The following is a 25,742-nucleotide window of genomic DNA, read 5'->3' as shown; positions in this document are numbered from 1 at the left end:
GGGAGAAGAAAACAGTAATTTTTTTTTCTGGGAAGCCCCACCCCTGCGGGGATAGATAGTCCGGTGTGCAGCTGGTCTGGGGGCTCCTCGGGACTCGGACTGTCTTGACTTCTATTGCTGGTGCCCCGATTTGACAGCTAATAAAGTCCGTGGTGAACATGGAGCAGCCGTGTGGAACGCCCGGCATATTTTGGGGCTCTGATCTTTGCCAAGCAGGCTCTCTGTGGCCCCTTGCCTGCATGTGCATCCCCGTGACCTTGGACAACCTCCAGAAGTCCTTGGAGGTGTTCACTTGTGAAGAGGCACTGTGACTCAGTGAAAGGTGATGTGTCCTCTGCAGGATAGAGCTGGGGGTCCTGACCTTGGTGCCAGGCTGCTGGTTCCCCTGCGAGCTCTGCCCCTGACAGCTGTGGACTCGGAGCCCGAGACTTAACCTCGCTTGCGCTTTGATTCCCTCACCTGTAGTGTGAGGGTCATAATAATCCGTACTCAGTGGGTTTTCCTGTGGACTAAATGCAACAATCTGTGTAGTAAGGGTTTAGCATGAAATAAGTGCCCTCAAAATACCAGCCATTTGTGTTAGCATTTTCATTGTTATTGCAGCTTTGCCACTCACTAGCTTTGTGATCTTGAGCGAGTCATTTCACCTCTGTGATCTCTTTCTTTTCCTATTAAATGGGGCTCACACCAGTCATTAAGGGTTGATTAAATTACATGACTTAATAGCAGTGCCTAAAGTAGAGTGTTAGTGTCACCTCTCAATAAATAAATTCTCCCGTGTCCCTTACCTTTTTGTTCACTCTCTTTGCAGGCTGCCGCTGCTTCCCCCCTTCGTCAGCCAGAGAGTCCGTGTTTGGCAATTTTATTTCTGTGTTATTTTTTTAAAAAATTTCAAATCTTTTATTATGTGATATTGTTCATAATACGACTTTGGAGACTAGGGAAATTTTACTGAAAATACTTACATATGCAGTCACGTCCCAATTTTTACTTAAATTGTGAACTCTGTGTGTGTGGTCTCTGAGTTTAAAGTCGATGTTTTATTTTAGGACACTGCTCAGACTCAATTTTCCAAGGGTGGCAGAAACATTGTATTCTACACTGCTCATTTTGACACCGGAGATCTTTAGACACCATTTATCACAGTTTAGATCAGGAAGCTGTCTCGGGGGTCATCTATGCCAGCGCTTTACTTTTATGGACGTGGAAATCTCGGCCCCTAGAGCAGAAGCGACCTGCCCAAGGTCACGCAGCCCAGAAGGGAAGCCAGGATCAGGCTCCGGGTCTTCGGAGTCTTCGGTTAAAGCTTCCTCCCTTGCCAGCGCACCTTGCCTTGTCTCACTTCTCCACGGCTCTCCTCTTCTCCTTTTTTCTTTTCCCCTAGCTTTAATTTATTTGCATCGTGCAGTACTGCAGAGGCTTCTCATGTGCCAGAGACTATGTGTAAATCTTAACATAAATCCAAAATTTCACGGCCCAGCCTTCAGCGCCGTTCCCTTTCTTGGATTATCAGTAGAGCATTGACCATGAGACACTGGTGGATGGGAGCTGGCTGAGAAGATTGGATGAACTGGTAGAAACTGTGGGTGGAACTATAGAAAGCCTTGTTAACCAGGCTGTGGTGTTCAGTCGGGGAGAGTTACAGTAACAGTGACTAACATTTATTATTATGTGTCACACACTTTATGCAACAGTGTCCTTGCAGCAACCCCACAAGGTCAATGTTACAATTCCCCTTTTACAGATTCGGGATAATGTGCTCAAGACGGAGCCAGCGAATGATACAGTTCAGCAGCAGTGAGCAAGAAGCAAGTAGATTCATTTGTTCATTAGGCAACAAATATTTAGTGAGCACCTACTTTGTGCTGGGCATTATTTTTGGAGATAGGGCTGAGCAAAAGCAGAGAGTCCCTGATATCGTAGAGCTGACTCTGTGGAGGGGGAGACCCACATTAGTCAGACAGTCCTTCTGATTTATAAACTGACATCAGAGCCCCCGAGGTGAGGAACGTGGTTCTCTGAGGTGGCTGCACAGGGACTCTGCTCGGGGGTGAGGGCTCTGCAGAGCTGAAGAGTGAGTGACAGCTGATGACTAGGTGAATGGGGTAGGGGTGGTGAGACAGCCTGGGACTGAGGGAGGCAGTACAGAGGCCTCGGGGAAGAGTGGGCTGGCACTGCCGCTGCCAGTGCCCGAGCTCCGGGCTTTCTCCTGCTTGCACGGAAGGTTAGCTGGGTGGCTCCGGCAGTTCGTTCTGTGTGACCAGTCCTTGGTTATTGTCACCAAGGGCCTTTTCCCAACATCTCTGTCCATGTGGCAGAAGGAAGGATGAGTTACAGAAACAAGGTTCTTAGTCTCGAAGGCAGCGATTTTCAAACCTTTTCATCTCATGGCACATCCAAAGCATCTTTCTTTTTGCCTATCTTAACCAGAACGTGGGTATGATTTTGATTCATTCACACCAGGCGGCTGTTGTGTTGGCTGTTGTCATTTTTTTATTGAACATCCTAAGGGAAAAGAGGCCAGTGCCCTGACTGAATAGTTAGGCATCGCATGTTTTAACAATTCTTGCAGCACGCTGGTTAAAAACTCACTGCTGTAAGGACTCAGGAGGGATCACCCTGAGAGTAACTGCTGTTTGTGAGCAGAGGGATTATGATGAACTCATAGGCAGAGAGCTGTGTCCTCCATGGCATGGGCCCCAGAAGGCCTCATCGCGTCCTAGAACATTACCTGGGAGGGACAGAGAGGCTATGTGGCCTTTTCTCTGCCTGACCTGTGGGTGTTCCTTTGCTGACACCCACTTCTGTTTGCCAACAACATCGTGGTATCGTCGGCGGCGTTCTGTTCCTTTTTGGGTCAAATTCTGTTAAGAAAATGTGGATTATTTTTTATATTACTCTGTATTTTTCAATTACAATAGACATTCAGTATTATTCTATATTAGTTTTAGGCGTACACACAGTCGTTAGACAATTATGTAACTTACAAAGTGTTCCCCCAATAATTCAAGGACCCTCCTGGCACCATATGTGGTCATTGCAGAAGTATTGACTGTATTTCCTGGGACAGGGCGGAAATCCCTTATCGCTCCAGCGCTCAGTTTCTCGCTATGCCTGTGGCAGTGGCTCCTCACCTGCCTTTACCTCCAGTCCAGGCAGCCTGCCCAGGGAGAAGGAAGGGCAGGACGCTGCCCCCTGGAACATTCACCACCCACCCACCTTCCTGAGTATCCTCAACCTCAGGGAACCGCCCCCGCCCCCTTCCCCAGGGCTTTGTACCTAGCTGTCTTTCTCCTTGTTTACTTCTTTGTGTTGACTGTTTGATAAGATGTTTGGCGGAGGTCCCAGAAGCATTTGGTCGTTTGGTTTGAACTAACATTCCGTGATTCTCATTGCTGGGAACCCCGGTCTAGCTTCTCTGGCCATTTGTCTATTTCCTTTACTGGCACCACCGCCTTCCCACTGGGCGCGAAACCCCGAAGTCTCAGGGTGCGCTGTGTCTGCTGCTCCCTTCCCCTCACACCTAACTGGGTGCCACGCCTGGCAGGTTCTGACGTCTTCCCCTTGTGATTCCAGTCTCCTTTTGGTCCGGATACACCTTAGACTGTTGCTGTAGGGAATGTCCCCTTCTTCCTTCCCGTTTCACTCACTGCCACTGAGAACAAGGTGAGTGCCTTGTTCCTTGTCGGTAAAATGAGGCAGGTAAGAGTGCCTGTCTGGTGGGGTTGTTGGGAGGGATAAACAGGAGACTATGCAGAGAATGTTTAGAACAGTGCCTGGTGCAGAGTAGGCGCTACAAGAGTGCTGGCTATGAATGCGATTATTACTGGAGCCCTCCAATCCTTTGCCAGGTGCACAATTCCAGAACATTCCTTTCACTGGGCTCCACTCCTGCTCAGAAATCTGCAGTCTCCTCCTGGTCTGTCTGTCTAGCGTGCCAGACCAAATTGCCATGGTATGGGAAGAGAAAATGGACTCCTTTTACATGTTTTTTCAAAAAAAAATCTCATTCTTTTAAATTTTCTACTTTTTGAGTATGTTCACACTGTATATTTTTTGAGTAAGGATACATGTATAACTTATAAATGTATGCAATATACATTTATATTTAAAGTATAATAAATATACATAAATAATAAGTGTATAAACAAACAAACAAACAAACAAATGTGCATATGGTGGTGGTGGTTAAACATGTGTCACTGACAGGGCCGTGCCGGCGGGTGAGCTCGGGGGTCCTGGTCTGGAAGCTGAGATCCAGGCTCCGAGCCTGGCATTGCCCTGGGTCTGGCCCCAGCCGGGCGGCCCCGAGTCCCCGGCCAGTCCCCCTTCCTCATGGCCCTCACTGTCTCTCCACCTGCCCCACCTCGTGCCTTTGGATGTCCATCACGGCTCACCCCCTCTTCCTGTTCCTAGAGGGTTTTCTCTCATTTTCTCATCCAGACGTTCACCTCGTATGCCACTTGCCCCATCGAGCCTGCCAGGATCATTCTAGCTTGAAATGCTTCCTCAGGCTCCCCGGGCCCCCACTGTCGATGCTGCTCATTCAGCCCCCGCTGCTTTCCACCTGGGGCTGGGATCGTTGGCCGTGTGCATTTCTTGGCTCCGTAGTCCTGTTAATTCTCACGTGGACATGCCTTTAAATTAGGTTTTGCTCGCTGGCTTCATTTTGACCTATTTGTCATTTATCATGTATCTGGAGACACGTACCTACACTTCTTGAATGATATTAATGTATTTCTATTTTATCATAGTAATATATAATTTCTTTTAAAGATTTTATTTATTTTTATTTTTTAGAGAGGGAAGGGAGGGAGAAAGAGAGGGAGAAACATCAATGTGCGGTTGCTGGGGGCCGTGGCATATGCCCTGACTGGGAATCGAACCTGCAATGCTTTGGTTCGCAGCCCACACTCAATCCACTGAACTATGCCAGCCAGGGCTCGCTAATATATAATTCTTTGAGGAAAAGATGCATGTGTGACATTTGTGATCTGAATCTCCCTAGATTTGATGGTGTGCTTCAGCCTGAGGCAGACATTTATCTGCAGGACAGGATTGGGCATCTTTTGTGTGTGGATTTATTGTTTTCTTTTACCCCAGGTGACCTAGAATCCTTGTGTTTAATACCTGTAGTTTAGTACTTACAGTCCCGAGTTCTGCGTGTCCTCCTGGGAAGTGTGGGAAGCTGGATGGTACACAGAACATATCCATTTAATCTGGGTCCCCCCTCCTCAAACACTGTGAGGACGTGTCCCATCAGCCAGGTGTTGTCAGCGTGTGACAGTGGCTGCACTAGCGTTGGGGCGCCTGCCGGCCCCACAGTCAGGAGGTGCAGGTTTAAGTCTTGGTTCCTCCGCTTGCTGGTGGTTTCCACTTGACCAAGTAAGTCATTTCACCTCTCAAGTCATTTAACCTCATCTGGAACATAAGCTAACTAATGCATACATCACAGAATTATTAGGAGGATTACGTGAGAGAGTGCCTGTGAATGTGCTAGCCCCGTGAAGGTGGTCAGTAAGCGTCCATTGAAAAGAAAATATAAAAGCATCTCCTCTATCTGCTGTGAGTGAGCTTTCGGGGGCGGAGTGTACTTTGGGGGGAAATAGCTTCAGAAAGTGCAGCTCTCTGACCGAGCAGGCAGGCTGGAGACTGAAGGCTGGACACCAGGCGGGCCTGGTTTCTGGGCTTGTCTCTAACAGGATGTCTGTGGTCTCCCCAGGGAGCATGAGGATTAATTAGTTAATCTTTGTAAAGCACTTTGAAAGTGAAAAGTGCTATGTAAGTGGAATGACTGAATTGCTATCGGAGATGTAATAATGGTGGCACCATATTCTGGCAGTCATGCCCATCTTAGATATCAATAATCAATAGCGGAGAAGATTCTAAGATGTTTTACTTGATAAGAAAGGATTTATTGTGGGATTTGTGATAACACAGTTCTGCAAAACTGCAGATAGCAACTTGCCAGTTTTTCCCAGCAGAGGAAGGTAGGGTCCCTGAAGAAATCACAGTCTCCTTGTCTGGCTGCTTGGGAAGCTCCCTGCTAGGGCAGTCTGGTTGTAAATCTCAGCCAGCTCAGGCAAAGAGACAGTTTGCCATTTTTGGATGCTTTCTGGGTCCTGGGCACATGGGATTTTGGGGGTCTGACCCTACAGAAGTGAAGGCAGAGTGTTGAGTGGTTACCTAGTGATGTGGCCCAGTATGAATAAGCAATGTAGAGAGGTATCATGGGCTCGCAGACGGAGAGGTGGCCCAGCCGTGTGACTCTGGGCTGCTTGCTTCTCTGAACTTCAGTTTTCTCAGTTGTTGGACGGGAACGCAGTAGTCGATGGTGCAAGGATCATGACGGCTTGTGGGAGGCGGGGTCTCACCCTTTCTGCGGAGAACGGAGGGGTCAGGAAAGCTTTCATGGGACTGGTGGTGCGTGAGCTGGACTGCAGAGGTTGAGCCGTTGTTTCTCAGATGAGGAACGTAAGGAAAGGTCATCCACCGTGTAGAGCAACCATGCACGTTGGCCATGGAGTGGGGACCCACCGAGTGGACCCACTCGCAGTTCTTGGAACAGGCCCGTTACCCCACGGGTTGCCCAGACTTTGCCCCCTTTTTGAAGAAGCTCAGAAGCGGGGTCCCCGTGAATGCCTTGGCATCTGTGCTGGTGTCCGGGAGGAGACCGATCCTGAGAACCGCACCCTGCAGAGAGCCCTGCGTGCCTGTGATGCTGACATTTCCCCCGTGCGTCTGCGGTTGTTTTCCAGCCGACACTACGAGCCATATGTTGAATGTGGGGCCAGATGAAGCTTTGATACTAAACACAGAGTATGTAGTAGATTTGTCTAGAATTTAATATGCATTACTTGGTGTTTTGTCTCTTAAGCAAAGTTTTTCTTTGTTAAAATAAACATGTATAAAGACTTTATACAGCGCACATGGTTATGCATATTTATTGCAGAGAATCTGTTAATAATCTATGCCTCATCGGATTTTGCATTTCTGTTGAAATAACAAGTGTGGCACTTGGTACAACTGAATGAATTTGGTGAAATTTCTCTTATCTGGGAGAGGAAAGGCCATTTCTCTTTTTCCAAACTTCATTTTCTTCAATCATCTTCAGCACTGGCCGGCTTCCCAGGTGGTGCATCTGGGGAACCGAATGCTTTTCTGGCTGTAAATGATTTTGTCTTTTTTCCTCCTCGCACTCCCTTCCCCAGCACACAGAGACGCTTGCCTGGGGACTGTTAGAATTGCTCCTTTGAGTAAGAGCATAGACTCCGAAAGGGCCTCTGATGTGACACCGAGGGGAAAACACAGGAAATTGGCCATTAATGGAGCTCAGAGTCAGGCCCTAAGAGGTTGTGACACAGGGCAAGTCAGGAGCCGGGGGACTTCAGGGTGGCCTCTGGGGGGCCTGAGGAGGTGAGGGAGAGAGAGAGGAAAGCCTGAGAAGAGACATCGGGGCAACGTGCCATGAGGCGTGGGGAGAGAGAGCGTGTGTGGGCCCTCTCTGCGTCCCGGCCATATCTGTGCCAGAGCAGGAGCGGGGGCTTTGGAGTTGGTCTCTGTGGGGCCGAGCTCTGCTGCTCACCACTTACCTGGTCTCGAGCGAGTTATTTCACCTCACTGAACCTCGGTTTCCCACACATGTAAAATGTGGATACTTGCACATTTTTTAAAAAATCCTCACCTGAGGATATTTTATTACTGATTTTAGAAAGAGGGGAAGGGGAGAGAGACAGAGACAGACATTGATTGGATGCCTCCCATACACACTCCGGCCAAGGATCAAACCTGCATCCTTGGTCTGTGCCCTGACTGGGGGTCAAACCCACAACCTTTTAGTGTGCGAGACGGTTCTCCAGCCCACTGAGCAGCCACCAGGCCAGGGCTGCCCGCTCTTTCCTCATAGGCAGACAGGAAGGCCCCTGGTACGTAGTAGTTGGTACTAAGATAAACGTTCGCACTTTCTCCCGTAATTCAGTGCCTATTCACGAGAGCTGTGGAATGCAGCCTTAACTCAAATAATGTTTGCCTTTAGAAACTGGCAAGGTGTTCACCTGGGGCCGAGCGGACTACGGTCAACTAGGGAGGAAGCCGGAGTCTCCCGAGGGCCGGGAACCAGAAACGCAGGGCTCCCCGCTCTGCTGCTCAGGACCGCAGAAGAGCACGCCTTCGTGTCTGCACTGCCTAACAGGCGCGACTGAGGTAGGAAGTGACTCTCCAAAGATGCCATGCACCGCTTTTCCTTGTCTTTCCGCAAAGCGTTTACTGAGCACCTACTGTGTGCATATATTCCAGTCACTATGGTAGGTTCCACGTAGGAATCTGAAAAGGGTCCTTGCCTTGAGTTGCTTGTGGTTTAACATGGTAGAAAAGGCAGTTCCCCAGATGATTGCACGGCAGGGCAGGTTGTGTGTAGGCCTTTGGGGAGGTTCCAGGTGCTCTGGGTCTACTTCAGGGGTGAGCAATGAGTTCAGAGTGCAGGGAGTAGGTTAGGCTTCGAGAAGGACGTGGCTTTGGGCTCTGCCTTGAGGAAGGGTCCAATGTGAGCAAGCAGCTGTAGACGAGGACTTTTCGGGTGGGCACAGCAGCTTGGATAGAGTCACGGAGGTAGGAGAGTGAAGAAAGTGTTCAGGGGACCCCCAGAGCATGGGTGTCTGTGGGGTGAACGCAAGGTGATGCCAGAAAGATGGGGTGGGGCCTGATCAGGGGGCCTTTATGCTGCGCTGAGTATTTTGTGCTTCTGTTTCTGTTTCCCAGTGTAGAAAACATTGTAGTTCATTTGCTTATTCAAGCCCCTGTAGTTCCCGGAACTGTCTTGAATTTCTACATTTAAGGCAGGAGCCTTAATTTCTCCAGGGTGTGTGCTTCTGTTACTAAATTTTACTTTACTGCTGTTCTTAGAAAAAAAGAAAAGAAAAAGAAAAAAGCCTTGGTTTGAGAGAAGAATGAGGATGGCCACAGAGGAAATGTGCCTCTGAACCCAAGCTGACTTGATAAAGGAATTCGGTTTTCATTCAGAGTCTGTCAGAAAAATTAATAAGCTGGTGAGACTTCTGTAATTAGCATCAGACTAATTACAACCCTGCCCGTACCTACAGGGCTTCCCTTCCCCCAGGGCCTGCCTGGCCTTCTCCTTCTGGGTATGTAGGACGGTCTCCATTTCTGCCTCACCTCTCAGCCCTGGGCCTCCCGGGCCCCCTCTCAGTGCTGCGCTGAGTCTGTCTGTCCTTTCTCTCTTTTCCTTTAGTTGAGGGGCACTAAACAACACTGCAAAGACAGTTTGGACATGGTAATAATGATAATAATAGTAATAGTAGTAGTAGTAGTAGTAATAAAACCATCCATAATCTTACCACCTCACACAATCACATTTCTTTTTTATATATATACATGTACATCCTTTACAAAATTATTTGCAATATTTTGTATTGTCTTCATTATTTTATCACAACTGCTTTGTTTTTCTTGGTCTTTAAGATCATTTGAAATGGCTGTTACATGGTTGGAAGGTTCTGGGATTTTCTAAATCATTCTTTGAGTGTTGGACATTGAGATCATTTCCTGTTTATTTTTGTGTTTTTGGCACTGTGGTGGACTCTGCAGTGAATGCCCTGTTGAATTGTTTCTTGAAGATGCAGTCTTAGGGATGAGACTGCAGGAGCAGAGAGGCCACGAGCACCTTTGTGACTTGCGCTCTGTTTCTCTGGACGCTGTTTGAGAGAAGTCGCCTCCACCAGTGGTGGGTGGGGGTGCGCAGTATCTAAGCCGGTTTTGTCTGCTTAGTGAGTTCAGGTGCAGAGATGAGAACATAAGGCTTTAGACTCTCTTTGCTAAGACTTTGTGATCAGGTAGCGTAGCAGAGGCACAGAAGACTTGGTGGGTTTTTTTGGGTCTCTGGTTTTACTAGCAAGGTGAGGATAACATCTACCACGGAAGGTCATGAATGAGGATTACCTGCAAAGTTCTTGGCACGTGGCAGGAACTCACTCAGTTATTGTTGGGCCCTTTGTCTTCTTCCCCTTTGAAGCCATTTAACGCCCTGCGCCCTGCAGTGGCCACGGTGTGCAGCACTGTGACGGACATGGCCAGTGCAGACATATAGCCTAAGAGCCTGGCAGTGATGTGGCTCTCATTTAGCTTCTTAGCAGGGCAATCTGAGGAGTCAGCTTGGGATCTGTAGCAGCTTTCCTTCAGAGCTCCCCTCCATCTCCACTCCATCCTTGGGGGTGCTGTTGTGTATACTCGCTGGTCTCACCGCAGGTTCAGACTCCAGGCTGTTTCTGTTGGTAAGCAGGCCTGGGAATGATCTCCGTGGTTGATGTCTAGGTCTGACTTATCTGTCTGCCTGAGGCCCGGAGCCAAACCAGTGTGAGCATCTATAAGCTGTTAGGAGTAATTGTCAAGTCCAAGTGCCGTTCCAAGCCCCATTCCCCTTGGATACAACAAGGTATTACCCTGGCGGGAGCTTGGCTAGGGAAGTGTGGACCTGGGGAGTCAGGAACAGCCTTGAACTGAGGTGATGATTCCTGATCTTCAAGGACCTGAGAGTGGCCCTTAGCTGACCAATTGCCTTCTTAATGTCTAAGGGATAAGCTGAGGGAGGAGTGAGCTGTCTGGGCTGGAGCCTCAGCTTGGATGTCTGCCCAGAAGGGTCCAGAGGGACAGCCAGGCAGGAGGGGAAAGCACAGGTAGGTGGAGTTGGACTGTGATATAAGCATCTCTTCCTGTGAATACAAGAAAGCAGATAAACACAGTGTTACCCGGTGGTTGTTATGGGCCAGGCAGTGTGCTAAATGCTTTCTACATATTATTTCATCTTCTTAGTAAGCCTGGGCACAGGTTATACTCACAGCTTTACGAATAAGGAGACAAAGGCTCAGAATGGGAAGTCACTGACCCAGGGTCACACTATAGGTAAACAATGGGGCTGGGACTTGGACCTGAAGTACCAGAAGCTCACAATTTTTTGTGTGTAGATGAAGTAAAATTGCATATGTCCTTTTTATATGTGTATCTTTACCTGGATGAAAGTTCTGGAAGTCTGAGATTCAGGGTTTCTGATTCTCTGAGGGTCTCATTATTTTTCTTTTGAGCTGTGTCTCATCTGCGGCCTGAGAAAGACTTTGAGGTTTTGTACCCAGTGGACCTTCCTTTCATGTTCTCACAGCGGTGACGACTGTATGTTTCATGCACTGTCAGCTCTGCCTTGGGTACTGGGCCTCTCTAGCCGCTCCTGGAAAATTCCAGGGGTAGCACAGTGGTTGGGACTAATCCCCCACGCACACGTCAGCGTGTGCAGGGACAGGTCTGCGTGCTCCTGGACAGCAAATATGCACTACAGCAGCTTTTCGCTTTCCAAGCCCTAAGTGGGGCTGCTGCCTGCACATTTCCTGTGGAATATTGGCTCTAAATTCTACCCAGAGATGGAAGCCTGTATTTTACAGTCCGGCCGAAGTGTTTGTGCTCACCTGCTGGGCACGTCGGGGCTCCTCCAAGGGTCTGAGGCAGGCAGAGCCAGGCACCTGGTGTGTTTGTGGATCCATCGGGAGACCTGCTTGACTGAGGGTAGACAGCCTCTGAGGGACAAGGGCTCAGTTGGGAGTCGGGAGATCTGGGTTCTAGGTCTGGTTTTGCCCTGGCTCAGTGAATTTGGGCAAGCCCCCTTTCCTCCTGCACCTCAGTTTCCCCATATGTAGGTTGGGGACGTTAGACCAGGTGATTCCTAATGTTTCTTACAGATCTTAAGAGTCCATTTCATCTGTGACTCTTACTTCATATAATGATCACTCCTTAAATTTGTAGTGACTCCTGCCACTGGAGTCCCTCTGTGTTGTAGCCAACATCACTTAACCCCTTGCTGATGGCTCATCTTTGGCACGTGAACCAATGTTAACATTTGAGGATGTTAACCAGTCTAGAAGTTCCAGGCTTCAGTCTCACTTGAGCTTTTTGCTCTGCCATTTCGCCTTGGCTCTGTTCTCTGCCCTTGTTCCTTGTCCCCAGGGCCTCCCGTTCTAGTTTAGGTCACTGAGACTTAGTCTGATGCTCCCACCTGGTCCTCCCAGGACTTGCAGTTTGGTTTTGACTCCCATTTCTGTGGCTCTGCCCTTACTGCCAGGGGCAGGCAGGCCTTGGTGACACCACCTTCCTGGCTTCCCCACCCACTGCTGCCTTCGGGCTCTGCGTGTGCTGACGCACCTTTCCTGCTCACCTGAGCTGGCCACACGGTGGTGGTGGGTGGGGAGGTAGATACAAAGATAAAGAATACCTGTCTCTGCTCTACAAGAGCTTCCAGGTACATAAGTAAATCCTTACTATACAGAGTGAAAGTGTTATTAGATGTATGTTAGGCCAAGGGAGCAGTGAAGATGGAATGATTTATTCTGAGGACACTAACAAAAAGAAGTATTGTTTAAACTGGGCTCTTAAAAATGAGCAGGAGTTTAGAAGAGGTAGGATGACATTCCAGGCAGAGGAGAGAGAGTGAGCTAACACCGTGGATCTGACTCTGCTTTAACTGCTGGTGCAGTCGGGATCCTGCCCGTTCCTGGGGTCCTGCCTGGTGTTGCAGTCTGGCCGCCTGTCTAGCCTGCCTCTTCACTGCCATCCATTCTTCTGCTAGGACTACCTGTCTGAAGGAAAACAACTTTCACATAGGTGATCTCGTTTGATCCCTGTGCAATGCTGTGCAATAGGCCAGAATGGGAATGGTTATCCTCGTTTCATAACTGAGGAAACTGAGGGCCAGAGAGACTAGCTAGGGCTTGAGAAGACCCGAGGCGAGCAGCCTGATTCTCGGTGTTTCTGAGGGCCTTGCTCTGGGCTCAGTCTGCAGCCACGGCCCTGAGTCATGTTGCTGGTTTAAATTCTGCCCACGGTTGGTTGAGGAGCACCAAATCCCAGGGAGGGAGCTCAGTGTACACGTGCACATGTGTGCACACGCGCAGCCATTGGAGCAGGAGCAGGAAATGCGGAAATAAACAAGGGTTGAACCAGGGATTGGGTAATTATGAAGCCCAAATGCCATCAGCCCTCCTTTTGCTGCAGGACTAAAACTGTTTGTTGGAGGATCAACCTGTGCACAGGGTCTAAGTGAAATCTGTCAGAACGAGTGGGAAAGGAGCTATTTTTAGTCTGCAGAGTCACTCACTCAGCTGTGTTAGCTGAGGTTTGAGCCAGTCCCCTACGCTTTCCACAGTGTTATTTCTGAAGGAGAAATACCACTTGAATGCTGTGTAAAACCCATTAATGAACCTGGAAGTTTCCAGGGCGTCTTTGTCCTGCAGCTCCTCCGGAAGGCTGCCTTTCCTGAATGACCTTCCTCCTTTCCTATATTTAATGCATTTCTAATTTTAAGTTTGTGTCAAGACCGTGGGACTTTGGTGCCCTAAATAACACAGAAACCTACCACCAGCAATCAGCTGAGTCCGGAGGGCTCTCACAGAATGGAAAACAGCCTGATAAAGCATTTCGAAGTTGGTCTCTCTCGTAAGTGATTGCAGCATCACTGCCGTCCTTCGAGGAGCAGGAGGTCCCTGAGACCACGGCCGGGGCAGCCCATGCCTTCCCAGTGCAGCAGGTTTCAGAGGCCTCTGTAAATGCAGGAGCAGGGTTCACCCAGAGGCTGGTTCATTGGAGATGAGAAAGGCTAGCACCTGTGTGCTATAGTTGCTGACCTGACTGGAGAAATAACCCAAAACAGACCTCAGAGCAGTGGACTGGATTTGTCTGCGGGAACACTCCGAAGAGAGAAAAAGCCACCAGACAGGGCTGTGTGCTGTTTGAAAGAGGTGGTAAAAGGATATGACACAGAAGCACTTATTTACTGTTTGCTATTTTCTCGTTTATTTATATTTATCATCTCTTCTCACTGAAATACAAGATCTAGGCAGGCAAGGGCCTATCTCTCTTGCCCAAGGCTGTGTTGCCAGTGTCCAGAATGATTCCTGGTACCTTGTAGGTGCTCAGTAGATGTCTCCTGACCGAATAAATGAACAGTGGACGAAAGGAATGGTATTGGAGGTATGGGCCCTTTTCCCCTCTTTCTCTCTCTCTCCTTATAGTCTGTAGTCCACAATCCCAGGCCCGTTCGGGGACAGGCATTTCCGACTTCGGGCGTTTGGGCATCACTGTCCTGCGGAGCCAGAGAACAGACCCTGTGACATGCTCAGGCGACCCAGACGGTTCTTATGAAGTCTGTCGATGCTGAGGCTTTTATAGTCTGTCCTTTAGCACTTCACAGTTCACCAAGTGCTTTCATGCATATTCATCTTTGGCTTTTCTTCTTTTACTCGGCAGATGCTCATGTACGCCTGTCTGTCCGAGCAGCACACGAGCCGCACGGGGGAGCAGAGATGAGCGGAAGAGTTCCCGTCTCAGGGGCTTGTGAGCGAGCGGCAGGGCCCAGATAAATTCGAGGCAGGACGAGCAGACTGTGGCAAAGGCTGTAAGGGAGAGTCTGACAATGAAAATATGTTGATCCCACCCCTTCCTTGTGTCCTTGGGGACTTTCTCTCTCTTATATTCAGTCCCTCTCGTTCTGTTGGATTCTGCAGGGTTGGGGTGGGGGGCGGTTGGGTTGGGAGGTGGTGACTGGAAAGGCTTCCTAAATTGGAAGCATTGACATTAAATTAGTTCTCCAGGGAGCTAATGCGAAGTAACAGGGGAGACTTGGCAAGAACTTGCATTAAGAGGAAAGCAGAGGAAGAGCAGCCAGAGAGAGACTGAGTATTGACAAGAGAGGGAGCAGGCAAGCCAGGAGCTGCAGTGTCTCAGGAGCCAAGGAGATTTCAACAGGAGGTCGGGGAGGTTGAAGACAGAACAGACCATGGGACCTGGTGATTGGGGGGTGTGGTGTCACTTCAGAGAGAAGCTGAGGCGGCAGCTGAATCGGGGAATGAAAGGGTGATGGAGACTCAGGCTGTAGGTGTGAAGACCCTCTCAGGAGATTCGTGGTCAAAGGAGGATGAGAACTTGAAAGGAACTCAGGAACTTGAAAGGAGAGCCTGGTCTGAGTTAGTTTTGTCAGCTTGGGCGGGGACTGGAGTGTGTCAGAAGGCTGCAAGAAAGGATTAGAGGGAGAAAGAGAAAAAGCTTGAATAAAGAGGTGAAAGGGAGAGGGGTAGCTGGAGCGAGGCCCCCAAGGAGGTGAGAGTGAGAGACGGGGTTGAAATTGCTGCGAATGGGTTAGTTCTGACAGGAAGGAAGGACACTTTTTCTTTCAGCACAGGAATAAGGTAGAAAGGCCAGGCGAAGACAGATGTTCGAGGTGGAGGAGAGAAATGCCTCCACTGAAGTGTGTGTATTCTTTGTCCTCATGTTACATCTTAGTTTTATTTATTTGTTCAGTAAGTGTTTACTGCATCCTACTGCGGGCCCTGCATAGTGCAGGGTGCCCAGAATTCACAAAGACCAAGTTGCTGCCCACTACTAATACAGCATTTATTAGTAAAATAGTCATTATTAATGTGTCCATCTCTGGATCAGACATGGAGTTCTTCGGGAGCAGTCACTGTCTCGTTGATCTTTGTATAATTAGGGCTGGACGTGGTGCCGAGGGAATGATCAGTAGAGGTATGTTGGAAATAGTGCGAGAGCTCCTGCTAGGTGGTTTCAATCTTCCTGGTTAGGTTGAAAGCCAAACTGCCTGCCGGCCTGATGAGGTTAGTGTGGGGAGGCCTCCAGCACAGCCTGGTAACTGCCTGGAGCAGAAGAAGACCTCGTTATTGGCTCTGACCTCTGAATGGTGGGTGGGGCAGATGTGGCCTCCGTCATTCTAGAGGGTAGGAAACTGAAGTTCAAAGAGAAAGTCAGAAGTTCAGTGCTACATAGCACCTGGCGGAACAAGGACTTGACCCTGGCTCTCAGAGCCCTCATTTTTCTCATTGCTGGCTCTGTACACCAGCAGCTTCCTCTCTGGACAGTTCTGATGAGAATGTGGGCCTGGGCTGGGGCACTGGCTGTCACTCGGTGGTAGTTGGGTCTGATGGAGACCCAGTAGTCCTCTCCAGACTCAGTCTGGGTCAGTATCTTACGAAGAAAAGCAGGAGGAAAGGAATCGCCTCGGTGGGACTGCGACAGTGAAGCTAACTCAGGCTTGTGGCAGACCTCCGTGCTTGCCAGAGTACGAGGTCTGATGGATGCAGTCTGGAATGTGGGGTGACGCCCGGGTTGGATTTTCTGCTCTGTCACCTACAATTCACATGGCTTTGGGACAGTGAAAATGTCTGCAAGCCTTACTTTTCTCATTTACCAAGTCAGAGTAGTAATTTCTGCTTTACCTTGCCCACAGGGTTATGCAAATAAGATGCAAATAAGATAAATAATGGATTTTGTAAACTCTCAGGTACCGTACCAAAGAGTTATTATAATTGGGTTCATAGCATATAAGCCACTCTATGCTTCTGACCGAGAATTTGTTGTAAGTGTGGACCAGAGTCGCCCTTCTGTCTTAATCACTTGACATTTTAGGAGCTACATAGAACCAGCTTGGATCTTGTGCTAAACACTTCTTAGAGTCAGAACCACTGAACGCAGTGGAGGCCAGCCGCTTGGCAATCCATAGCCAGTCTCCACGCAGTGCCGGATAGTGTGAATTCTTGTCGAGGTAGCCGAGGTAGCTGTCAGCATTGACAGCAAGGGTGTTTCTGGCTTGCTTTCTCTCTGTAGCAGAGGAAATTCATCAGCACTGATTTAAAGTCCCAGTGACCTCTAGTGTCAGATCACTCTCTGCAGCATTACAACTGCCCCAGGCCACACCCAGGGTCACCCGGGAGCTCTCCAGCTGTCTTTTGTTGCATTTGACCTTGAAAACTGGGTGTTCCAGGGCAGAAGTAAATCACATAGAGGTTGAGAGCAAGCAAACTGGAGTCAGTGAGGGTTTGGAGGAGGCTGCAGTGGTTGGATGAAACGCAAGGTCTGTGAAGGCTGAGTTGTGCCTGAATTGGCTGGCTGGGGAGCTAACACTACCTCCATCTCTACCCCTTTCCCCGGCTTGGACCCCCATATCTGTTGCCTAGTGATAGCGACACCCCTGAGTTGAAGACTCTCTGTTTCTAGTCTGGCCTTATTCTAGCTGCCAAAATGATGTACTGAAATATAAATCTGGTCGTGCTATGCTCTTACTTTTTTTTTTTAAGATTCTTAGAAAATGCAGGGGGAAACATTCATTCCCACAACAAACACTATTGGAGACCTACTATATGGAAGAAACATAGCCGAGTCTTTAGCATATATTGGGGAATAAGGCCCAGCCTCTGCCCTCAAGGGATAGGTGAAACTCATAGCCCATAATCCTCATAGCCAATAAGCAAAGAATGTTACTAGAGTGTAAGTTCAGGATTGTTGCTGGCCTTGTTCACCACTGTATCCCCATCACCTTGATTAATGCCCAACACACAGTAGGTACTCAGTAAGTAAGTGTTACAGGGTTGAATGTATGTACGCCCTTACGTTTTAATGGCTTGGCATCCAGGATGAAGTCCAGAGTCTCTGGCTTATCCTAAGAAGCTCTTCCTGGTCCCGCCCCTGTCACGATATCCAGCCCCATTTCGTACCAGTCTCTCTCTGGCATTGTGCAGCTCATGCACACGAAGCCATCGAAATCATCGTGTTGTTTGACACTTCTGGGCCTTTGTACATGCTGGTTCTTCTGCTTCTTTGCCCTTGGCTCCATGGACAACTACTGCCCATCCCCCAGTGGATAACGAGGATGATGTCTTATATTCATCTCAGTGTTCCTACCATTCCGCCTGACACACCTGCCTATTTTTTTCCTCTATGTTGTATTTTTTTTTGGCTTGGTGCCATTCCCACCTTCCTTGGCTCTGTTGAGCCACTGTCCCCGAAGCCCTCTTCTACCTTCCCTCTGGTCTTGTCTCCGAGCCTCTTGAGAGTCCAGGTCTGGACTTTGTTGGGCCGCTGGAGGCCTGGCTCCTTGGCTGTGATGAATCCTGGCTTTCCTTTTGCCTTTCTTAAACATATTTTCCCTCCCACGTGGGCCCTATCTGGACAGCGGGACCTCTCTGCCAGTCCTCCTTGCCCAAAAACCGTACCCTGAACAGAGAGTGGATTTTGCCAATGCCAGTTCCTGGGGCCTGGACTCTACGTCCTGGACCTGCGGCCACTGTTTGGACCTTATTCTGAATGGCTAATTTCCCCGTAGAACACACCTGCTGATTCTGAGGGTCGTTGCTGCTCGGAGCGACCTGCTCAGAGGCCCAGTGTGATATTGGCGCTGGCCCGAGTCAGACCAGGCCCCTTTGGCACTTTGTAGTAGAGGGCTACCTTAGGAGCCAGCCCTCTCGTTGCCCCTCTCCCCCAAAGGTCAGTCCTCTCCAGTTCCAGCCTTTTTCTGGCCTGCAGTGTTCTGAGCCACTACGGCCTTGCCTGGTAGGTACCCCTCGAAGCAGATAAAGAGGAAGCATTGCTGTTGTCACCCCTAAGGAAGCAAAACTGGCCCATTTTGTTGGGATGCAGCCTTTAGAACACCAAGACCCCAGGCTGGTTGGTGGAGGGACCACCCAATTATGACTAGGGGAAGTTAGTGTTGTATGATGACATCATTCCCTTCTGTGGTGCAGTGGTTCTCTCTGTGGGAACACTACAGGTTGCTGTTTGGAAGGGAGCACTTTTTACTGGGTGCCTGGTATCATCCAAGGCTGGGGGAGGCTGGCTCTGGGTAGCAGAAATGGAAGGGATCAGAGATGTCTTTGCAAAAAGGGTAGCTGCCATGATAGTCAGTTGTGAAGTATCTGGCTTTTCAGAGGGGCCAGAAGTGTAAGGGGGAGGAAAGCAGCGAGCGTGGTGGGAGCCCACTAACAGGTGGTGGGAGGCTGCGTGGAGCTCCCACAAAGACCTTCCCACGTGCCACTTCAGAAGACCCAGCTGGCTGGGGACGGTAGTTCATGGCTGCTGAATCAGGTGCATGGGCCACTGTAGCCAGAAGTCCCAGAACTGAGGGGGGAAAGTTCCTCCATCCAGAAAGATAACTTAGTCATTCTTGAGTATCTTCTCTGTGGTTTTATTTCCACGTGGTCCCTTTTGGGTAAGATTTTTTTAATTAATAGCCTGGAGCATACACATTATTTGAGTGTAGAGTCTGCATGAAAGAGCAGCAGATAGGAGAAGGACTTGGAAGAATCAAAAGACTTTTACATCATGGCTTTGATTCTTGGACAAACTGCATTACTTTTTGAAGCCTCAGATTTTGCATCTGTCATATATAATAATAATACTTACTAGGCCTTCCTCTCCAAGTAGTTGTCAAATTGATGTTATGGATGTGAAAGCACTTTGTAAACTATGAGGCTTTGTAAACTATAAACAAATGTAAGTTATGTCAGGAGATTTCTTTGTCATAGCCAACTTTCTATGGGTGTCCCGGTCTTGTAGCTCTTTGGAAATCATCATCAGCTATTGTGGAGCTGGAGTTTGGTATGAATCATTTTTATGATCTTTGTGTTCCTCTTTACCCATTAGTACTTACCAAATACCCAGAATGCATTCAAGCTGTGGACTTGGAATGTGACAACAGGGAGGACACGGAGTCCTTCAGCTTTCTGAAAGGGATGTGAGTGATAGTACACATCTACAGGTGCGACCTCAGCACTTGGGAATGGAGAGATCTAGAAGCAGTGGCAGGAGGAGCATTGTTGGCCAGATCTCTGGAGTCTTTTGGGAGATCTTCTTAGAGGAGATGAAATTTGAAGACCGAGGAGACTGGATTTTGGTGGTTGAGAAGATCAAGCCTCTTTAGGCTTCTAACGGATCTCTATGGTTCCTTCTGAGGCAATAAACCTGGTGGTGGGGATGGAGGGCGGGCAGTGGCAGGCTTAGGTTTGAGCTGTGGTTGGCCATTAAGAAGGACTTGATTGGAAATAGTAGGATTTTTTTTAGAAATAATAATGATAGCTTCTATTTATTGAACGCTGACTGTGCACCACATATTGCGCTAAGCACTGTATAGACATCGCTTTTGATTCTTACTGCATCCCTGTGCATCTGTGTACTCTTGTACCACCATTCTGTAGGTTGGGAAACCAGACTCAGGGAAGTTCACTTGTGTGAGGACACAGCTGGGAAACAGCAGAGCTCACACAGTGGCAGTGTGGTAGACTAGGAGACACAGGCTGACACGGCAGCGGCGAGGATGAGTTTCTGAGCTTCTCAACCCTGGCCCTCTTACCTGCACACCTGACTCGTACCACTTTACAAGGCTCAGGTTAGGTTTGCCCAGCTGAATCTTTTTTGAACAACTCCAGCTGCCATTTCAAGCACAAGCTACTTGAGGATAGGTACCCCGTCTCGGTTGCAAGTGTGTCTCTAGTACATGGCACAGCGCCTTTCAGAAAGCAAGTGTTTAGAATTTCTTACGGAATTGAATGGAAACCTCTCCTCACTGAGAGCCTGAGCCACGAGTTACTGTGTGATTTGACTCTAACATCTGATCATCTCGTGTGTGGTGGTCTTCCAGGGGAGAGCATATGGTGTTGCAGAGTGGGAACTGTATTTTAGGATTTCAAAAAAATCTCATATCCTGTTGGACAGGGAGCGAGTGGCTAGGTCACATAGCGGGCACTTGTAAAAGCTGAGGTGGGGCGGGGGTGGTGTTGAGCTCTACCCACTCTGAAGCAGGCTTGGAGAGGTCTGCCGTGGGATAGCTGTGGTGGTGGCTAACACATCATGGTACATGGGTTTGGAGGGAGAAGAGCAAAACAGAATGCTGACTCCTCCAGTGTCTCAGCATGAGGGCCGTAGGAATAAAAGCATCTCTCACAGTCTGCAGTGCTCCGTTCCTCAGACGCCAATTTAAGGGCAAGAGCACAGAGGCACGCAAATGGTACCTTTCCCTGTGCACCCCTCAAGGTAAAATTTCTGCTACTGCATGGGGACTTGTGGGAGCAGTTCCATAGTTACTGCTGTGCAATGCATTCATCATTCTGCTCCCCCGGCACATTTTGCCAAGCTGCATCAACTTCCTGTTCCTTCCTTCACTCCATGGTGATGATGCATCTGGTGGCTGCAGCCTCGCTGCTCAGAGTTTGTCATGCAGTGGAAAGAGCAATGTATTAGCTAGTAATGACAGCAGGTAGCTGTCCTCGTGGGGTGCCTGGTTCTCTATTAAGCACTTTCTAGACATTTCTTTAATCCTCATGACAACCCGGCAGGGTTTGGGTTATTATTCCTGTTTTCAGATGAGGTGAGCGAGGCTCAGGGGTGGTCACTTTTCCAAGGCCACATGGCTAGTAAGTGACAGAGTTGTGCCTAAAGCCCAGGTCCTACTGCACAGCCTATGCTGTGAAATACCAGTGTTAATTCTCTGTGGGACCTGGGGCCAGAGACTCTGCTTCCTTCGACTTCAGCCTTCTAATCCACGCAATGAGAAGCAGTTCCAAAGGCTTCTCCAGAACCCTAAGGCTCGTCCCATTCTGGTTTGGATAGAATGTTTACCTATCTGGAGGCTGGTTTCCTTTTAGATTTGAGATCTTCTATTTTTTGTTTTATAGTGGCAGGCCAGCTTCTATATATTAATTCCATAGCAACACCATTAATACAGGCAATTAAGACTATACATAGTGTAGAAAAGTACAACTCAGTGTTGTCCAGTTGAACTTTCTGTGATGATGGAAATGGTCTGTATGGTCCAGTATAATAGCTGATAACCCCAGGTGGCTACAGAGCACTTGGAACGTGGCTAATGTGATGGAGGGATTAAATTTTAAATTTTATTTTAATTAACTTAAATATAAACAGCCACATGTGGCTAGTAGCTACTGTATTAGACAGGGCAGTATAGATAGTATGAAAATATAAAACCAAACAGAGTATGGATTTTTCCATTCCCATCTCATCTTTGTCTGCTATATCCTAACTTCTGATTTCCATGTTGATTTTCACGGAGGTCTGATATTTGACATGTTCTTACATTTGTATTATGCTTTCAACTTTCAACATACTCAAACATGCATTGTTGCATCATCCCTCAGGTAAGGAAACTGAGGCACAGAGGAGTTAAATATACTACTAGGAGCTGAGTAAATACATTCTGCATGAATAATTTTTTTGGTGCAGAACCAGGACTGGACACTTAGGTCTTCTGATTTCTGGCCAGAGTTTCCTTTAGTTTTCCCATCACTGGCGTACCAAGCATAGCATAGAGAGACCCTGCTCACTAGAGATAATTCTTTTTTTAATGTTAGGTGGGCGACTTTCTCTTCTCAGTGATCCCTTTCTGTACTATTTGCTTTTTTTAACTCTGCATAGGCATTACCTTAATTGTAATAGTAGGAATGCAGATATTTGGAAAGGTGGTCTGAATGTGATGGGACTGCGCAGCGGAGCTGTTCCCGTGGAGAACTGCCATGCTCGCCAAACAGAGAGGCGGGGTTTTCACGCAGGGTCCATCGTCAGAAGACGGTCGAGTCCCATCTTGGTTTCTGGTAATGGTGGAGTAGTTCTTTGGGACCAACCATTCCACAGAAGACGACTGTAAACTTAGACAAAATGTGAAAGAAACAGCTCTCTGAAGGAACTGGAGAGTGGCCGAAAGCAGGCCCTGTCTTCACAAGTGTCAAGGTCCCCACAGCCAAGGGGAGACTGAGGAACTGTTCCGGACTGAGTGACCCTAGAGAGATGTGGCGACCCAGTGAATGTGCAGTTGTGAGCCGGGCCCTTTCATCATAAGGGGCGTGGCTGGAGCAACCGATGAAACCTAAATGAGGTTTGAGGTTTTGTGGGTAGTTACAGTGTTAGTTTTTTGGTTTTGATGGTCAAACTGTGTTATGTAGAGAGTGTTGTCAGTTTTGGTGGCAAACACACTGACATTTTGCAGTGGCATCCGTTTGGCAACTTGCTCAGAAATAGACTAGGAAAAAATGGAGAAAGAGAGGGAAGGGAATATAGAGAAAAGATGGTTAACTGTTAACATTTGAGGAATACGAGTGAAGGGTAAACAGGAGCTCTTTGTGTAGTCTTTGCAACTTTTCTCTAACTTTGAATTTATTTCAAAATAAGATTTTTTTTTTTTTTTGCCCTGGCTGTTGTTTGGAACATTATCCCATACACCAAAAATTGGTGGTTTGATTACTAGTCAGGGCGAAACCAAGGTTTGTGGGTTCGATCCCCAGTCTGGGCATGTATGGGAGGCAATCAATTGATGTTTCTCTCTCACATCAATGTCTCTCTCTCTCTCCTTTCCTCCCTCCTCTCTCTCTCTCTCTCTCTCTCTTCCCCCTCCCCCTTCCTCTCTCCTCTCTCTCTAAAATTAATAAACATATGAACAAATTTTTTTTTTTAAGATTTTATTCATCCATTTTCAGGGAGGGAAGGGGGGTGGGGGGAGAGAGAGAGAGAAAGAGAGAGAGAGAGAGGGAGACATCAATGTGCGGTTGTTGGGGGTTATGGCCTGCAACCCAGGAATGTATCCTGGCTGGGAATTGAACCTGGGACACTTTGGTTCCCAGCCCGCGCTCAATCCACTGAGCTACGCCAGCCAGGGGAACAAAATTTTTTAAATACGATTTTTAAAAACCTCATCCTGAACAATAATGAAAATAGGACACATTAACATTTGTGGGGTGCAGCTAAAGCAGTGTTGTGAGGGAAACTTGTATCTTTAAGTACATATATTAAAAAAGAAGAAAAGACTGGATTCAGTGACTGAAAGTTCTACCTTTAGAAGCTGGAAAAAGAAAAGTAAACCCCAAATAAGTAGAAAGAAGGAAATAAAGGTAAGAGCAGAAATTAATGAAATAGAAAACAGACAAAAGTAGACAGAAATAATAAAGCCAAAAGCAATTATTTGGAAACATCAATAAAATGGATAAAGCCCAGCTGGACGAATCAAGAAGAAGAGAGATCACGAACCACCAGTATCAGGACTGAGAGCAGGTGTGTCACTACGGTGTCTACAGACATCCAAGGGCACTAAGAAAAGATCGAGAATAATTTTGTGCCAATAAATTAAGCAACTTAGATAAAATAAATGAATTTTCTGAAAAAAGACCGTTTATCAAAACTGACACAAATGAAGTAAAAAATCCTGATATCAATATATCTACTAAAAAATCAATTTACTAATAATTTTTTTTACAAAGACCCCTCTAGGCTAAGATAGTGTAACTGATAAATTTTATGAAATATTTAAGGGAGAAAACACATTTTTTATACAAAATTTTTCAGAAAATATAGGAGAGGACACTTTCCAACTCATTTTATGAAGTCAGCATAGTTCTTATACCAAAATCCCACAAAGATTTACAAACAAACAAAAATTATAAACTAGTATCCCTCACAAACATAAACACAAAAGTTTTTAACAAAATATTACCAAATCAAATCTGCCAATAATGTCATAATCAAACTGTGTTATCCCAGGAATCAAAGCTTGCTTTAACATTGGAAAAACAATGAATGTAATTCACCATATTAACAAAATAAAGGAGGAAAACTATGTGGTCATTTCTACAGATGTGGGGAAAGCATTGACGGAGCTGCAGTGAGCTCTCACCTCAAGCCTGTTGGGCTGGCTGTCATCAAAGAGCCAAAGCCGTCAGAAGTGTTGACAAGGGTGTGGAGGAAAAGGCCCATGTGCACTGCTGATGGGAATGTGAGTTGGTACAGACATTATGGAAAACAAAATGGACGTTCCTGAGAAATTAAAAATAGAACTACCATATGATCCTGCAATCCCACTTCTGGGTATACACCAACAGGAAATGAAATTGGTATCTTTTAGAGATGTCTGCACTCCCATGTTCATTGCAGCAATATGCATAGTAGCCAAGATATGGAAACAACCTAAATGTCCACTGATGGGTGAATGCATAAGAAAATACGACACACACACACACACACACACACACACACACAGAATGTTGTTATTCAGCCTTAAAAAAGAAGGAAGTCTTGCTAATTGTGACAACATGGATAAAACCTGGAGGACATCATGCTAAGTGAAATAAGCCAGACACAAAAAGACAAACACTGCATGAGTTCACTTATATGTGGAATCTAAAATAATTAAACGCATAAAATCAGAGAAGGGCGGTGGCCGCCAATGGCTGGGATGGGGAGGAAACGGGGAGATATTGGTCTGAGGGTACAAAGATTCCATTACGTGAGATGGTGAGCCTGGAGATTGATGTGCAGTATGGTTACTGCGGTTAATAATTTTGTATACTTGAAATTTGCGATCTTAAGTGTTCTTACCACACACACACACACACATAAATAGTAACTATGTGAGGTGATGGATGTGTTAATTAGCTGATTATGGTAATCACTTTACAATGTATATTCAATTATACTGTATATCTTATATACATTTTTAAATTTGTCAACAATACCTCAAAGCTGAAAAAAATTTAACACTCATTTGTGATTAAAAACCCTTGGCAGATTAGAAATAAAAGGGAACTTCTGCAGTCTGATAAAGGGCATCCATAAAGGGCAAATGTCATACTCAATGGTGAAAAATAGTGTTCCTCCTAAGATCAAAATAAAGCAAGTATGTTCTCTCCATTAAACTGGATGGAGGTTGTAGCCAGTGCCATAAAGTAAGAAAAAGCAATAGAAGTCTTCAAAATCAGAAGGGAATAAGTAGATCTGTTGTGATTCACAGATAACATGACTGTTGACAAAGAAAATCATAAGGAACCTATAAAATAACTATTACAACCAAGAAGTGAATTTTGCAGGGTACAAAGTCAATATTCAGAAATCAATTATATTTTTTACATAGC

At 47.2% G+C, this 25,742-nt stretch overlaps 1 protein-coding gene across 3 annotated transcripts in view; it reads left to right on the top strand.

Moving 5' to 3' along the window:
• SERGEF (secretion regulating guanine nucleotide exchange factor) overlaps positions 1-25,742 on the top strand; it is a 183,833-nt gene that overhangs the window by 40,136 nt on the left and 117,955 nt on the right. For all 3 annotated transcript variants that reach the window (XM_045825509.1, XM_045825508.1, XM_045825510.1), the window contains exon 9: positions 8,036-8,202. In XM_045825509.1, coding sequence (XP_045681465.1) covers positions 8,036-8,202 — 167 coding nt within the window. The remainder of the gene's footprint in view (positions 1-8,035; positions 8,203-25,742) is intronic.

This window comes from Phyllostomus hastatus, unplaced genomic scaffold (genome assembly GCF_019186645.2).
Source record: "Phyllostomus hastatus isolate PE091 unplaced genomic scaffold, TTU_PhHast_1.1 phas_scaffold_585, whole genome shotgun sequence".
Taxonomy (NCBI): Eukaryota; Metazoa; Chordata; class Mammalia; order Chiroptera; family Phyllostomidae; genus Phyllostomus; species Phyllostomus hastatus.
This window is presented reverse-complemented; position numbering and strand designations above follow the sequence as displayed.